Below are 16,456 nucleotides of genomic sequence, written 5' to 3' on the forward strand. Positions count from 1 at the left end.
CTCTCACTTGACCTCTGAAATGGCCTAGCAACCCACTCATTCAAGGGTAGTCAGCAATGGGCAATAAATGCCAGCCAGTGATGCCCGCATCCCATGAGTGAATTAAAAAAAAGTTATATCCTGCTGTTGTGACCAGGCTACTATCTTGCTATACACAGCTTGTGTTTTTGTTGCTGTTCGACTAGGACCAAGGGTCGTGGAGTGATCGTCAGCCCCACAAATCAAGTTTTGTTCCTTACTGTGTTACTGAGATGTATTTTGTTTTAAGTATTATTTTAGATGCCCGAGCTAGCTATTGGCAGCAGGATTGTGTCAGGATAGAAGCCTTGTATCAGAATTTTGAATCTATAATATAAACTCACACTCTAACATTGGACTGAGGAATTCCTTTGGACTAGCTGTTAACTCAAGCTCCTGGTAGATGTTGAATATGTTTGGTACTCCTTAAAGAAGGCTTTCCTAACCAACATTCTTTCATCAACCATTACTCTCACCTTCCCCACTTGCCAACAGAGAATGCTGGAAATACTCAGCAAGTCTGGCAGCATCTCTGAAGAGAGAAACAGAGTTAATATTCCAAGTTGTGACCTTTCAACAGAATTTGTACATAATCAGACTGTTTGTCTACCTGATCTCATTGCATTCCACACTGGCGCATTGTGTATATCTGAGAAATGAGGCAAGGTGACATAAATTCAAATCTACCACCTTTTTAATTACATTTTCAGTATGGCACTGACTCTTTAATATGATGTTAGACACAGTAGACAGCCAGATAGTTCTCATTCTAGTATGATTGTAGCATGGAAAAATGTTTCATTTCTAACTTGTGCTATGTTTTTCAGGTTCTGGGCTGTCTGTTTTATGCTTATTATATTTTTGTGCGGCTCTGTATTCCATTGTTCCGAAACATCAGCCGGGAGCCGTTCAGTTTGAAAGTCCTGGTTCTCTGTATCTTCAACTCCATCTTGCCAGGTATGGATAATCCTTAATCATTCATCCTGAAAATGGAAACATCTAGCATCATGCAGGAAGTGCTTGTTTGAAAGGTGGCGATGTGTACTCAGTTCTTAGCCAAAATACATTGATCAATGTGTCTGGATCTCTCGAACACACCTAGCCTAACTTCAGTTGTTGTGGAGGGCAAAGTAAAATGCAGCTGGCTCAGCTGGATGTCAGAAATGCAATTGTTAAATAATCCAACTGAAGGGCTGATTCAGGAGGCACCAATATCCAGCTTAGGATATTTAATTTCCTTTGCATGATGATTAGCTTGTGGATTCCATGATTATTCTGTACCTTGTGTTATTTTTAGCCATGTTTGTTGAGTATGAAGTCAAACAGGAGCTTTCTCCCTATCATTGCAAAATGTGTCTGATGCAGGTCCTTACATTGTGTATTTTTTAATGTTTGAGGTATTTTCCCAGTCAAGAGTTTTTTTCACCCTCTGCCTGCTAATCTTCACCTGTCTGTTGTCTTTTTTACATTTTTCTTTGCTACATATAAACTAAGAGCAGAAATAGACTGTTTGGCCCCTCAGACTTGCACTGCCATTTAATAAGGTCGTGACAGATTTGTTTGTATTTCGAATTTCATGTTCCCATCTACTTGTGAAAACCTTGAACTCCCTTGCCCCTTTCCTCTCCCTTTACCTTGAAAGTATTGTATGACCCTGCTTCCACTGCCTTCTGAGGCAGAATTTCAAAGTCTGAACTGTTGGAAAGAAGATTTCTCCTGAACACTTCTGAAAGGGAAACCCCTAATTTTAAAACCGCCTCCCCCTAGTTTTGGACTCACCCCCATCTATCAATACAATCCAAGATTTGATGTATTTCGATTAAGTCACCTCTCACACTTCTGAACTCCAGTGGAAACAAGCTCAGCCCATCCAACTTATCCTCATTAGTCAATAATTCAGGTATCAATATAGTAAACTTCCTCTAAACTAAGTACATCCTTCCGTAACTATGGAGATAATAAGGGTACACAGTATTGGAGATGTGGTCTCAGCAATACCCTGAACAACAAGCATAACATCCTTACTCATGTAATAAAAGGATTAGTATGATTTACATGATTCATCTTGATTACATGCTGTACCTGCATGCTAACTTTTTTTGACCGGTGCACTAGAATATCTTGATCCCTCTGCACCTGTTGAGTTCTGCAGTCATTCTCCATTTAAGTACTACATTTTTTTATTCTTCCTGCTATTGTGAACAACTTTGGGCAAAAATCTAGCAGATGGACTATAACATGGGAACATTCAATCGCTCAGCCTATGTATTTCTGTCCTGGCAGCAAAGGAATCCAAGGATTGTTCTTGATGGTAAAACATGAAATGATAAAATGTCTGAGAAGGAAATGAGGGGAGAAGAAGGTTTGTCAAAAGTAAGGTAATATCTGATTGTTATAACATTGGTAATTCTGGAACTAGTCTAAAGCTGCACTTCGGTATGTTTCAGGTGTGTTGGTGTTGTTCCTGGCTTTCTTTGCATTCCTGCACTGTTGGCTCAATGCCTTTGCGGAAATGCTGCAGTTTGCTGACAGGATGTTCTACAAGGTAACCTATTATATTAACATTTTATATTTCCAAGAAATAATAGTTTGCCAGTTTGCTGTCATGTTCATCCAATGTGTCTTGTCATCATTTCCTCCAAAGGAGCATGATGGTGTCACTTTTTGCCTTGCTCTTTTATTTCCACTTCAGTTCACAATAGATGAGCTGTCTGATGCCATGAAGCAGAATGTAAGCTGTATAATCACTTTAAAAAAGAGTTATCTATTATCCCTAACACCTGTCTATACAGTGTATAGCTTTGAATATATTTTCCATTTGATGATTTTAATTCAAGATGAAAAATCTGTGCACATTAGCCAATAATCAAGGTTATAGGACTTAATTGTGCTGTCTGTAAACTAGAGTGTGATTGATTACAATGCGGGTGTTTTATTGGAATAGTACAAACAAGCTCATGCATGTTTCCACAGTTCCTGTTAACAATGCATTTTTATTTTGGCCATTTCTTTATCAGTGAGGGCAAATAGAGTCCAAACCAACTCTGATCACGTTAGGGCATCTTCCAGAGGCTGGCACAGAATACTCCATGGTAGCTTCTCGGCTGCCTGCAAATGGATAATGGTGCCAAAAGATGAGCTTTGATAAAATCACTATCATTTAAATGCAGCATAATCAAATGCAGTGAATGATAGCATGCAAGCTTTGGGCTTCCTTCCCTTCTCAGCCTTTGCTGTGGCATTTTAGCGATCCTGTTGAAAACAGACTCATAAAGGGAGGGGGAGGGTGGGCTAAATCATGAGTTTGAGCACCAGCTGCTCCCTATGACCATCTATTTTCATCTGAAGCCTTACTTCATGTTGCACTGGGGGAATTCTATGGAAAATTTGTATTTTCCAGATGTTTCCAAGCAATAGGGTACTAAATTGTGTAAATAATGATCAGTGCACCTCTGTGTACGTACTATTTTGCGGCATCTATTTTATTTATTAATTTATTCTTTAGTGTCGTAAGTAGGCTTATATTAACACTACAAAGAACTTACTGTGAAACTCCCCAAGTCGCCACACTCCAGCACCCACTCGGGTGCACTGAGGGAGAATTTATTATGGCCAGTGCACCTAATCGACACGTCTCTCGGATTGTGGGAGGAAATCAGAGCACAGTGGGAGAACGTGCTAACTCCACACGGACTATGTATGGAGTTCGCACGTTTTCCCTGTGTCTAAGTTTCTTCTGGGTGCTCTGGTTTCTTCCCACAATCCAAAGATTAGGTTGGTTGCCCATACTAAATTGCCCCTTAGTGTCCAAGATGTGTAGTTTAGATGGATTAGCCATTATCATTGCACAGGGTTTGGGCCTGGGGTCGATACTGACTCGATGAGGTGGGTGGCCTCCTTTTGTACTGTAGGGATTCTGTGAATACAAATAGAATTTTCTTCCACATTGATTTAAATTTGCTCTCTTCCACTTTCAGGACTGGTGGAATTCTACATCATTTGCAAACTATTACCGGACCTGGAATGTAGTGGTTCATGACTGGCTGTATTATTATGCATATAAAGATTTCCTCTGGGTAAGGAGCTACTTGCAGTCATTGTATTCATGTGAGAAAATGCCCCTAAAATAAGAGAGTTGAGACTGAAATAAAGTACAGTTAATTTTTTCATATTAGTTGACAAATATAAAACTACGGAAACATCATTAATAAGTACTTCAGCTCCCATTGTTCTGCTGAATGGAACCATGGAATGATATTCCCAGGATCGAAGTTCAGTTGCTTTGATTTCTAATGCTTGATTCCAGTTTGCAAAAAAAATCCTTTTGATGAGCCATTGGTTAATGGGTTGAGATGCTAGGAATGTCTGTCATTCAGGGATCCCATTCAACTGAATAGAGGGAGCCTGAAGCACTGCTGATGATTTTTGGATAGCTTTACTATATAACATTGCAGGTCAATGTGAAAATTGACTCCTTACTTGATAAGGTGACACCACCCCTTTTACACCCTCTCCTGTCTCACCTTGGAATGTTGAGTTACCAGTCCTGCCCCTCCCTCAACCACATCTCCATGATGGCAATACTGTCTCAATTTGTCATCTCAATTCACACCCTTAACTTACCAGTATTACTTATAATACTCTTAGCATTAGAGGCCATCTAGCATCGCTGAACTCGACATGGCTGAAATATGTCTGTCGTGGTTCCTTCACTATAGTACGCTGTGACCCGATTGTACTAACACCCTGTGTCCACTTCCCCTCCAAACTAGATTAAATTCCTCCGAACAGCACTAGCAGATCCACCTGCAAGAATGTTGGTTCCGTCTGGTTCAGGTGCAGGTGCAGACTGTCCTGCTTGTAGATGTCCAACCTTCCCTAGAAACAGTCCCAATGATCCAGAATGTAAAACCCTCCCTCCTGCACCAACTCTTGAGCCATACATTCAATGCCCAATCTTCCTATTTCTGTACTTGTTACCACATGGCGCTGGGAAAAATCCAGAGATTTCAACCTTCGAGGTCCTGCTTTTTAATCTGTTGTCTAGCTCCCTGAATTTTTGATGCAAGACCTATCCCTTTATGCTACCTATAATGTTTATACCAACATACACTATGACCTCTTATCTCCCTTACCATTCAGCAACATCCCTGGCCCCAGGGAGGCTGCAGAATTTGGTAGCAAATTGGATTTTGTTTCAAGTTCATAGCAGCTGAAAGTTCTAGTTCTGCTGTATTAATGTATCAAAAGTTCAACTAATTGGTCATAACCAGCACATATACCAGCTCACATTCATTATAGAATCACAGCATTATTACTGTGCAGAAGGAGCCCATTGTATCTGCACCAACTCTCCAAATAATCATTTGACTTTGTGCCATTCTCCTGCATTTCCACCATAACTCTGCACATTTATTCTAATAAAAAATCATCTAATGTCCTCATGAGTGCCTTGATTGAACCTGTTTCTGCGCACTTCCAGGTTATGCATCCCAGACCTGACCTACCCATTGTGTGAAACTTTTTTTTCTTGCATCACACTTCCTACTTTTGCAAATTGCCTGAAATCTGTGCCTACTTGTTCTGCTCCCTAAGAGCAGGTGTAGGCCATTTGGCCTCTCGAGCCGACTCTGCCATTCAATAACATCATGGCTGATCTTTCTAGCAGTTTTTCTATGAACCTTTGGTTCCAATCTATCTGACCCAGCTTGTCCCATTGAATCTGGCTCTCCCACAGCTATTTTGACTCTGGATTGCACGCTGTCCTTTTCTACCATCATCTAAATCTTATGATGCAATGATTACTGTTACCTAAGTGCTCCCCCTGAAGCTGAATCTACTTGGCCCACCTTGTTTTCAAGAACCAGATCGAGTGGTGTCTCCTTTTTTGTTGGATTGGACTCATACTACTGTAGAAAATTTTCTGGAACAGACTCCAGGAACTCTTGCCCCCTCCCTATCCTTTACGCTACCGCTATTCCAGTCTATATTCGAGTAATTGAAATCCCCCATTACAAGTACTCTGTTTACACCTCTCACCCACCACTTCTCAACTGTCCTCCGTGAAATAAATACATGGCATTCTGAAGATTTTGTGCATTATCACATCAAAAATGTTTACTCTTTACATTCAAATCATTTTATAAATGCTGAAAATGTGAATTTATATCAAATCTTCAATAGAGTACAATTTCAGCAGGGTTATTTGCGTTAAAAGATTCAGTACAACTTTAAAGTAATGTACTGTTGGTCAAGATTTTTTATGATCATCAATATATATGTTACATCAATATTGTTATTGACCAGAAATTGAACTGCACAAGCCACATAAACACTGTGGCATGGCTACGAGAGCAGATCCTGCAGTGAGTAGCTCACTTTCTGACTCCCCAAAGCATATCCACCATCTGCAAGGCACAAGTTAGAAGTGTATTGTAATAGTCTCCCCTTGTTTGGATGAGTGCAGCTCCAACAACATGCAAGAAGCATCCATGACAAAGCAGCTCACTTGATTGGTACCCCTTCCACAACTGTTCATGAGTACCATCGACAAGAAGCATTGTGTGGTAAGATGCATTGTTTGGAAAACAGCATCTTCCAAACTCATGACCACTACCATTTAGAAGGATGAGGGCAGCAGACACATGGGAACACCGCCACCTGAAAGTTCCCTTCTAAGTCACTCACCATCCTGACTTGGAAATACACTGTTGCTGGGTCAAAATCCTGGAACTACCTCCCTAATAGCACTGTGAACATACTTAGGCCACAGGGATTGCAGCAGTTTAAGGAGGCAGCTCATCACCCAATTGTTGAGGGCAATTAACGATGGACAAGTAATGCTGTCCTAGCCAGTGACATCCACGTTCCATGAATGAATAAAAAATGTTGATAATCTAATAGCTTTAAAGCAGTACACTTCATCAATTAAAAGCAGCAGACCTAGTATATATTGGAAAGGGGCTGGGGGAGGGGCAAAGAGCAGCCACTTCAGCGTTTCCATGTTATCTTCTATCATGAAGGAAGAATGAATCTTGTGGAGTGATGCAGCAAATGTCATATATTGGGAAAAGGCTAATGCCACACTTAAGAGTTGGTTTTGGAACCCCATTGATTAAGCAGGCATTTTTTGGAATACACTCAAATAACCCTGGTTGATGGGATTAATGGTCCTATTTTTAACTTGCAGTTTGATCACAATTTACTAAATTTCTAATGTTCATTTATTTTCAAAAACTTGACTTTGCCCTGTTAAATTTTCTTTTACCAGTTATTCACCCACCGGTTTAGGGCTGCTGCAATGTTGTCTGTCTTCACAGTGTCTGCTGTAGTTCACGAATATGTGTTGGCAATTTGCTTTGGCTTCTTCTATCCAGTCCTCTTCTGCCTGTTCATGTGCTTTGGAAGTAAGTATTTCTGTGTCATTCTTCTAAGTCTACTGCTCAGCCATATTAAGAATTGATCATTTATCAGTTGGATATGTTTATTTAAGCACACAGAATATGTTAGCCTGTAGATTTGTAGATTTTTAGATGTTTGCTTATAACTTTGTTCTTCCTCAATGTCCAAAACATTTGGAATTACCATTGAGAATATTGGTATCAATGAACACAACAAAAATGTACATGCATGCGTAATAAGTCCAGTTGTAACACCCCTATTTTGCAATAGCAGAGATTAAATACCCCAGTGCTGATGGTAGATGGAACTCTTAAATTTTGCCAGGCTACTTGCCTTTGTTCTCATTGGGCAGCCCATTGACTCATTTGGCTATTGGGGAATTGTGATGCTTTTTGCCTTCAGCTAGCCTTTAAGTGCAATTAAATTTTATCCCTCTTTGTTTAAGATGATGTAATATTGTTATCTACTGACTTTAACATTACAATAGGTCGATTGTACCTATAGTCATAAGTGACTGTGGCCCAATCATGACCATTCTAAAAATATTTATCTGTCTTTTGATGCGCAGTATTTGTTTGCTTTTATTTGGTTGTGACATGTGGGCCTTGCTGGCTGAACCAGCATTTATTGGTGAGGGCATTGAAGATGCTGTGGATTTGGAGTCACGTGTAGGCCAGACCTGCTAAGTACAGCAGATTTCCTTCCCTAATGGATATTAGTGAACCAGCTGGGTTTTCAGACAATCATTATTATCATTATTCATGGTCATTATTAGATTTTTTAAAAAATTAATTCAAATTTCACCATCTGCCATGGTGGAATTCAAACCTGGATCTCCAGAGCATTGCCCTGGGTCTCTTGATTATCAATCCAGTGCTCTAATGATTGCCAGTTTGAAAAATATTTTGTACCATTGACATTCATCCCTTCTTGTTCTCTTGAATATCCCAGTATTGAATGTTTGACAATTTACTTTTTTGAAGCCTTCTCAATGTTTTGTGTGTAGAAATGAGCAGTAGCAGTGCATGCATTGCTCTGGTACAGGTAACTACCCACTTGCATTTAATGATCTGCAACTGCTATATTGATGTTGGAATGTTCTTTCCAAATGTTAATGGATATCCCCTCTTTTTATTAGTGGCATTCAACTTTGTACTGCATGATCGCCGGAAAGGTCCTGTATGGAATGTGGTGATGTGGACATCTCTGTTTCTGGGCCAGGGCATGCTGGTGTGTCTATATTCACAAGAATGGTACGCCCAGCAGAATTGTCCTCTTACTAACGTAAGTCGTTAGTTAAAATTTAACTGCAAGAGTTTGTTCTCATGTTTAGTTGTACGTGATGGTTTTGTTTGAAAACAAATGATTGCATGAGTAACGTGTAAGGCTGGAAAGTAAACTGCCTTTGTTTGACTAACTTTGTTTGATTTCACATTTCATGTTTAAAATCTATCAACAAAATCAATATTTTTACTAAGTGGCACAATGTTTATATCAGTGTTTGGTGGATCCAGAAATCATGTTGTTGTGTCTTAGTAGGATAATTTTATGATCACATTAATGTTGTCAATGAATGGTGTTTTGAAATTGGAAATACATTTGTTCTCTGCAGCCCTCCTTCTTGGATTTGTTGAAGCCACGGTCCTGGACTTGTCGCTTGCACTCATAATGGATGTGACCTTGGGATCTCAGACCACTTCTATCGGAATGCAGCAGCACCTTTCATAAACCAAATGAATGTTTCTCTTGCACCAGATAGTGCCTGCTCCATCCTCTGTCTTAAGTTTTGGTCATAGAGTTAGGTGTTCTCTTCAAGCCATTAATCACAGGTCAGGTACCAATTTAATGCTATACCGACTGTATTAAGCAGCCACCTTCTGCATGTTGGATAGAAGGAATGCTGAATGATGGGGAAGGTTGTTTGGATTGGATCATTAATTCTCTCTCTCTTCACCACCTCGCCCCCCCACCCCCCCCCCCCCCCCAACCCCCCCAACCCTCCATTGAAACATTGAGGGAAAATTATACTTGACTACTGAATAATGCCTTAAAAACTGTGTTGCACATCCACAGGATGCAGTTGTATCTGTTTTATTATTTTATTTAATGTTTTGTAACAATACAAGCTGAAGAAAGATCATTTCTTAGTTTAGCACTGTAATAGATATGCTTCCCCAGGGGTGTTTTTTGAATAGTTCCAAGGATGTCTATTACCTTTTGGTACTTAATCCAGATATGCAAGGCTCCACAGAGAATCCTGGCCAATATTTCTTCTCTTTACACCAAGACGAAGTATAATACCCACTTTGCCATTCCAATTGCTTATTCGTGACTCTGGGAGTGAAAGCAGGATTCTTTTTCTCCATGGGACAGCACATTGGGCAGTGTATTTACTAATTAAGTTAGATTCACTTTGATAACTAAAATAATTGAGAAATACAATGGTTGTCAGTTATGGTGTCCTGGATGGTTGACAACTGTCAGCCAGTCATCCGGTTTTATTATAGGATTGAATATGCCCTTGAATATCCTGCCTAGATATTATCCTGCAACAATCAGATAATGCTGTATCTGCCCTGGCAGGCCTTGAACTAGTTTATAAACACTTAACCAGCAACAGTTGAACTTCTTAAAATAAAATTAATAAAAGCAACCTTCTTTTGATATTGGGTTCAGAATTCAAAAATCCTCAGGGCTGGATCATCTCCAATTTTGTTTAATTTGTGTTACTGCAGTGAGTAATATGGAAAAAATACACTTTATGACAGGTGCAGGCAAGTAAGGCTGCCAAAATACCAAGCTTAAGGGGAAATTGAATCTTAGTTTGAAATTGTGATAATATCTTGAGTATTGGATTTTAATTATGAATACGTTAACTGCGGAACTGTTAATGGTGGCTGCTTATTACAAGTGTGTTTAGTATCCATTTTTATTGTATTTTTTCTGGCTTTTTTCCCTCTATTTGAAATCTTGGATTGGAAGCCAAAAAAACTGAAACGTGAGGAATAAAGACTGAACACATTTTCCAGTCCCTTCACTCTCCCCTCCAAAGAAGGTTAATACCCAAAGTAACATTTGTAAGTGTATATAGCAGTACGCATTATATAATCCAGGAAACTATTTTGACTTTTAAGGCCCTTTATAGGAGGTTAATTTCAAGTTTTACTCCAGTGATTGACTTTTTAAAAATATTCTTTACTCACATAATCCATGTTTTAGGAATGAGCATAAAGTAGTCTTGCAGTTATTACTCCTGAACATTGTAACCTGTACCTACCGCTGGTAAGGAACGTTCTTCGTTCTCGGCCTGGAATATCACGTGGTGCTGTTACACTGCAGGCACCTCCCTCTTGAAGGAAGAGGGTAAGGAGTGGAGAAGAATGGCAGCTGATATTTCAACTCACCCAGATATGTCTTATTTACCAACTCGAGCAGTATTGTGGGGGAAAGTAAGTAACCCTGCTCTTCCCTTTTTTGACCAAAAGTGGCTATCCTTTAAATGATTTCCGTGGGAAAATAAAAGGGATTTAAAATAATATTTATTTTAAAGGATTGTGGGGATTAATTTGTACCTGAATCTTTTTGTTTTTTTTCCTGGTAGTTCGCTATGTACTAACTAGATTTTACATCAAGGGAGAAGCTGGAGAGAACTGCTGCTTAATTTTTTTTGAAATTGCCATATATTCCCAGTTAGTTTTGTCTTCTAATGAATTTGCACATTTCATACTGGTTCTGCAGTGAAAAGTAATTCTGTGCCAAAAGGTTTTGTTTCTGTGAATGCTAGTATGGATCATGAACTGTACTGGCCACTTAAAAAGACTGCATTTAAAGATCAATGTATTTCTTCTCTGAATGTGTTCAGCTATATAGGACTAACTTTCTCTGTTAAGTCCTCAGTTTTTAACTTCAAAGGGATGCGTAGAATTTCGGCTGGTGCCTACAACTCTATAATAGTCACTTCCGGTGAAATGTTATTTCTGCCAACGTGTGTCACGTAGTGGGGTGCAGGTTTGTACTTGCGACAGAGTTAGTTTTGATTGCAAGATATTCCAGTTAGGAGGGCAAAGTTAGCTGTTCAATGGGTAAATCATTTTCTTCCCCAAAGATTTGTTTTCAGAAATTATCTATTTGTTACCATTGTCAAACAAAACCTCTGAGATCTGTGTAGGGAAAGGTAACCTGTATCCTACTCCAAATAGATACACTGTAGTATTAATGCCAGATCATTCCTTATTTGTATACTGATATCCCTCCACTCTCACCCAAATACACACACCTCAGAACATTTGGTGTACATCAAGTGATTACCTGTCTCCAAGGCCCGTGACATTCCACAAAGACATTTTTTATGATTTGAGAGACACCAATATCTTGAAGGAGTGCAGTGTTTTGAAAAGTAGTTACGCGCTCCTATTTGTTCAGAGATGAAGCACATAACAGATGAATATTGCATTTTATACTACAGTTCATCCAAAGATGTAATTAAAATGAATACACAATCTTTTTGCGATATATCAGCTGACGAATGGAAGTGTCCAAGAAAAGAACCTTGTGAAATGTTTTGTTTTGAATAAATAAATGTATGAGTAATAGATGCTGAATAGACCAACTTGGGCTTTGACTGCTGTGAAACATGACTGTCATCAGGAGAACATTGGTTAATAGTTTGAACACAATTGCTGGCTAAGGAAAGAGCAAAGTTGCTGGAAAGATGAAAGATCTGTTCACTACTCCTGAAGTTCCAACCTGCTGTCAAGCATTTGAAATGTGATTGTAACCTATTCAGTGTATAATCTCTATCAACATTCTAGTCTTAATCATATAAGATGTTAGATTATTTAAGTGAATATGTAAAATAGATCAATTATTGACAGTATCAGGCCACATTGTATGAATGCCACAAACTGTAATGAAGGATTTCTGTTTGCCATTTTGGCATGTACATTGTTAGAAAGTAATAAAAAATCTGAACATCTGACTCCAGATTACGCACTGCAAAAAAAAACTAACATCAGATACATCAGTATGTGACACGAAGTGTTATAGCACAAATATTTGATACCACTTTTGTCAAGAGCACTCGTAGCTCATGGAAGTATGGACTCCATTGCCCTTTTTGGTAATGTAGAGCTAAGTTGTAATCCTAGCTGGGAGAGATTTACAAGGCTGATACCTAACTAAATTATTTGGGTGCTGTTTGTAAAGAGTTGGATATTTGCTGTCCATTCCATGTCTTAGAAACTTGAATTTTTTTAAAGAGGTTTGTAACTCGTTATTTACCTGTTGCGATATGTAACAACAGGACCACAAAGTGATATAATATACTGATAGTTACGCAAGTCTTGTTCTTGTCACTTCATATTACCTTACATTATTTACTTTCATCAATCAGTATCTTTTGACTGCTATATGTGGAATGAATGGTACACTTCAATTTGGCATTGTTGTGAGGCAGTTTTCATTTGCACACATTGTGCAATTTGAGGGTAAACGCAACCTGAAGTCTTTCTGGGGGTATTTGGCCCAGCCTAATACCAAAGTGAAGCAAGGTGTGGGAGTTTGTGTTTAAAGCCTTACCACCTAATTTGTGGTACCAAGCTTTGTGTTAATGTAAAGCCAAAATCACTTTGCACTGATAACAAACACTTCTTGCTTCATTTATCTTTTTGTATGCAACTTCATTGGTTTGATGCATCACTGTACAACACAGTTGTGTGAATTGTAAAAATGTATTCACTTTTCTATTAACTCTTGGGCTGAAAACGTTGTACAAGAACTCAGAAATGTTTTCATTAGGGTTCACATATGCAGGATGTTTCTACACTTGTAATTTGTAACCTTGAATGTAATACTGATGGTTATTTTGGAACAGTAAGTTAAATTGTTGTCATAAAGCAAAGGCCTTGCACTTGTATAGCATCTTTCACTACCTCCATATGTCTCAACTATTTAACAGCCAATTAATTGGTTTTTGAAGTGTATACATTGTTATCATATAGGGAAACTAAAGCAGTCAACTTTTGCAACCAAGACTGTAAGCAACAGTGAGGTACATGATCATATCTAATATGTTAATGTCAATGAAGGATAAATATTGGCCAAGACAATAGATTAACGCCCCCCCCCCCCCCACCCCCCAATTCAGATAATCATATAGGATTTGTTTGCTTTACAAAACCAAGGGGGACTTTTGATGTCTTAATTGAAGAAGAGCATTTTGTGTTAACCTCAGTTTATGTGATCAAGGCTATGGAATGGAGCTATGAAGGCTATGAATCAAGCAGAATCAGCCAGATGAGTGCCAGTGAATCAAGGCTAAAATGTTGATATTTTTACAGCTTTCTTATAAATAATGAGCTTGTTTTTCCAATCATCTTGCAATACAGATCACCTACGAACTATTTCAGCCACATCCTTGAGGTTGACATACTGAATTGTGGATAGAACTAAAATAGATTTGCACACTTTTTTAATATGTAGTTATAAATCCTCCCCAGAATCAGATGAAGGTAGGTTATTGGACAAAAAGGATAAATTCTGAACAGAATTCAATATTGGTTAATCAGCAAGATTTTTGAGTTACTCAGCTTCAAGCAGAAGTCATGTTTGTGCAGGGATTATTTGTGAGGCTGGGGTTTAACATGTGCCTATGTGGTTAGGTATTTGATTATTTTGCTTTAAACTTGAATTGTGGCATTTTTGGATATTTTATTTGTTCATGGGAAGTGAATTGCCCACAAACAATTATCCTAGAGAATGACCATCTTAAATGGCAGCAACCACCCTCATGTAGTTACATCCATACTGCTGTTATGGAGGGAATTCCAGAATTTAGGTACAGGTACAATGAAGGAACATTGCTTTATTTCCATGTTGGAAGTGTGTGACTTAAGAGGGGAACTTGCAGGTATATTCCTATGTGCAAGCTGCCCTTCATTATTTTTCTGATGCACAGAAAAGGGAGAGATGTCATTAAACTGTTAAATCTGAGTGTTCAGTTCTAATTGCGTATAAATTGTAGTGTTGTACTTTTAATCTTCCATTGCCGTGAGATGAAGGTGATAATAATGTATTTTTGGCTCCTTCGAATTATGTTGGGAATTGCAAGTCTGTCAACGTATCAATATGAACCTTGTTACCATCCCATTTGACATAGAACTTGTATGAATGTTGAAAAAAAAATGCTGATCCTGATGTACTTTCTTTTCTAACACCCAATTATTTTCCTAACCAAGTAACTTCTTATTATTTTCACTTGTGCTTTGAATTGATTGAGGTCTATCTAAATTGCGTTTGCATGAGTGACGGCATTGAGTTTTGTAGTTATGCATCCTTAATATTTCTTCAACAGAAGTGGTTGGATAAAACTGCCAAGACAGACAAAATGGACTTCAAAGGTGAAACTAGGAACAATTCACTGCTTGCTGTAAAAAGATTACACAGTTTCATTTGTCATGTTAAAAGCTTCCAAAGTTGAGTACAAATCAGGACCATAAGTTACATTACAAATTAGAGGTAGAAAATCCCATTAATCAGCCCTAAATGGCTATTGTGGCACTAATTCGTCAGGATATAATGAAGAATTTCATAATTGCCATGATATTGGCTTTGATAAGATTGCAGCACAAGTTGCCCAACAGTTGGCAGAAAAACTCTATTTATGGCACATTTTGGACTTTGCAAATTCCTGGATATTGTAAATTAATAGCTGAACGTTGTTGCATTATTCTAATGGTGCACCTTCTCCATAATTTTTAGTCCCATTTCTTTTGGTTTGTGCTCCGCTGAAAGAACACGGTAACGTTAATTCCACTTTTACATTCCTCTAGTAATGTTTGGAGTTTCGTATTACTGGCTATGTATATTTTGCACTCATTTTATCCACCTCTTTTGGAAAAGGTGCCTTCCCCTGAAGTAAAATAGTGCCCTTTTAATCTTTAAATGCCAGTGCAATCAGTTTAGAAGTATCTTGGCAGAATCTGGCTTTACCAGCTCTCTGGCTTGCTTTTTATACTTGGCCCTGATTTTTTTTTTGTCGTATGACAATCTTAAAAAATATGATTCTTGGCAGCAATTGCCAGAAATTGATGCACTAGTGTATTTTCCCATTTGTCCTGTGTTTTAAATTGTTAATCTTTACCATCATCTGCTCCTCCCTACACCTTATTCCTCAGGTCAAATAATGAAAATGCAAACATGGATACTATTGACATTGTATTTCTGCCTGGAAATATTCTGATATTGGATGGGACAGTCTTGAACTGAGATAATTGTAGCAATTTATAGAACACTTTTCTCCAGACTGATGTTTGCCCCCTCTCCCTGACAGTTCCCTTCTAAAGAAAATGTTGATGCAGGTCTTCTTGTTTTCTATGTGTGTGCGCGCGCCAGTCATATGAAGGAAAGAACTGCATGAAATTATTATTTCAAAAATCTTTTGTGTAAATCTACATGTCTTGAATTGAACTTGTATGCAAATTAAAATATTAGAAACTGAGGTATGCAAACCACTGACTGTTAGTATGCTGTATTAAAATAAAAATTTTCCACAAAGAAAACAGTGACAATATTAGCTTAGAAATTAGCTAAAATAATTTGAGTGCTGTATTGAAAATATTTTGTTTTTATTTCACAGGATGTAGGTGTTACTGGCTAGAATAGCATTTCTTGCTGATCCTTAATTGCCTTAGAGGAGGTGGTGGTGAGCTGCCCAGGGCTGTAGGAGGTATTTCCAGGGTTTTGACCCAGCAAGAGTGAAAGAATGGTGGTTTAGTATTGTGATAAAGTCAGATTTGTGATTTGGAGGGGAACTTGTAAGTCGTGATGTTTCCATACTTCTGTTGCCCTAGTCCTTCTCAGTAGTAGAATGAATTTGGAAGGTACTTTCTTGGAGTTGCTGCAGTGTACCTTGTATATAGTACACACTGCTGCCTCTATATGTCAGTGGTGGAGGGAATGAACGCCTAAGGTAATGGATGGGTGCCAATGAAATAAGCTTCATTATCCTTGATGTGTTGAGCTTCTTGTGTTGTTGGAG

At 38.4% G+C, this 16,456-nt stretch overlaps 1 protein-coding gene across 2 annotated transcripts in view; it reads left to right on the forward strand.

The window, feature by feature from the left end:
• The window catches only part of soat1 (sterol O-acyltransferase 1), a 60,295-nt gene extending 50,915 nt beyond the window's left edge, over positions 1-9,380 (forward strand). The window contains exons 11-16 of one of the 2 annotated variants that reach the window (XM_080195748.1): positions 846-975; positions 2,466-2,563; positions 3,996-4,094; positions 7,289-7,424; positions 8,558-8,703; positions 9,032-9,380. In XM_080195748.1, coding sequence (XP_080051874.1) covers positions 846-975; positions 2,466-2,563; positions 3,996-4,094; positions 7,289-7,424; positions 8,558-8,703; positions 9,032-9,088 — 666 coding nt within the window. In that variant the 3' untranslated portion in view covers positions 9,089-9,380. The remainder of the gene's footprint in view (positions 1-845; positions 976-2,465; positions 2,564-3,995; positions 4,095-7,288; positions 7,425-8,557; positions 8,704-9,031) is intronic. The other variant, XM_080195749.1, reaches the window with a different exon arrangement.
• The last annotated feature ends 7,076 nt before the right edge of the window (positions 9,381-16,456 follow it).

This window comes from Carcharhinus amblyrhynchos, chromosome 9, assembly GCF_965287045.1.
Source record: "Carcharhinus amblyrhynchos chromosome 9, sCarAmb.v2.hapA, whole genome shotgun sequence".
Taxonomy (NCBI): Eukaryota; Metazoa; Chordata; class Chondrichthyes; order Carcharhiniformes; family Carcharhinidae; genus Carcharhinus; species Carcharhinus amblyrhynchos.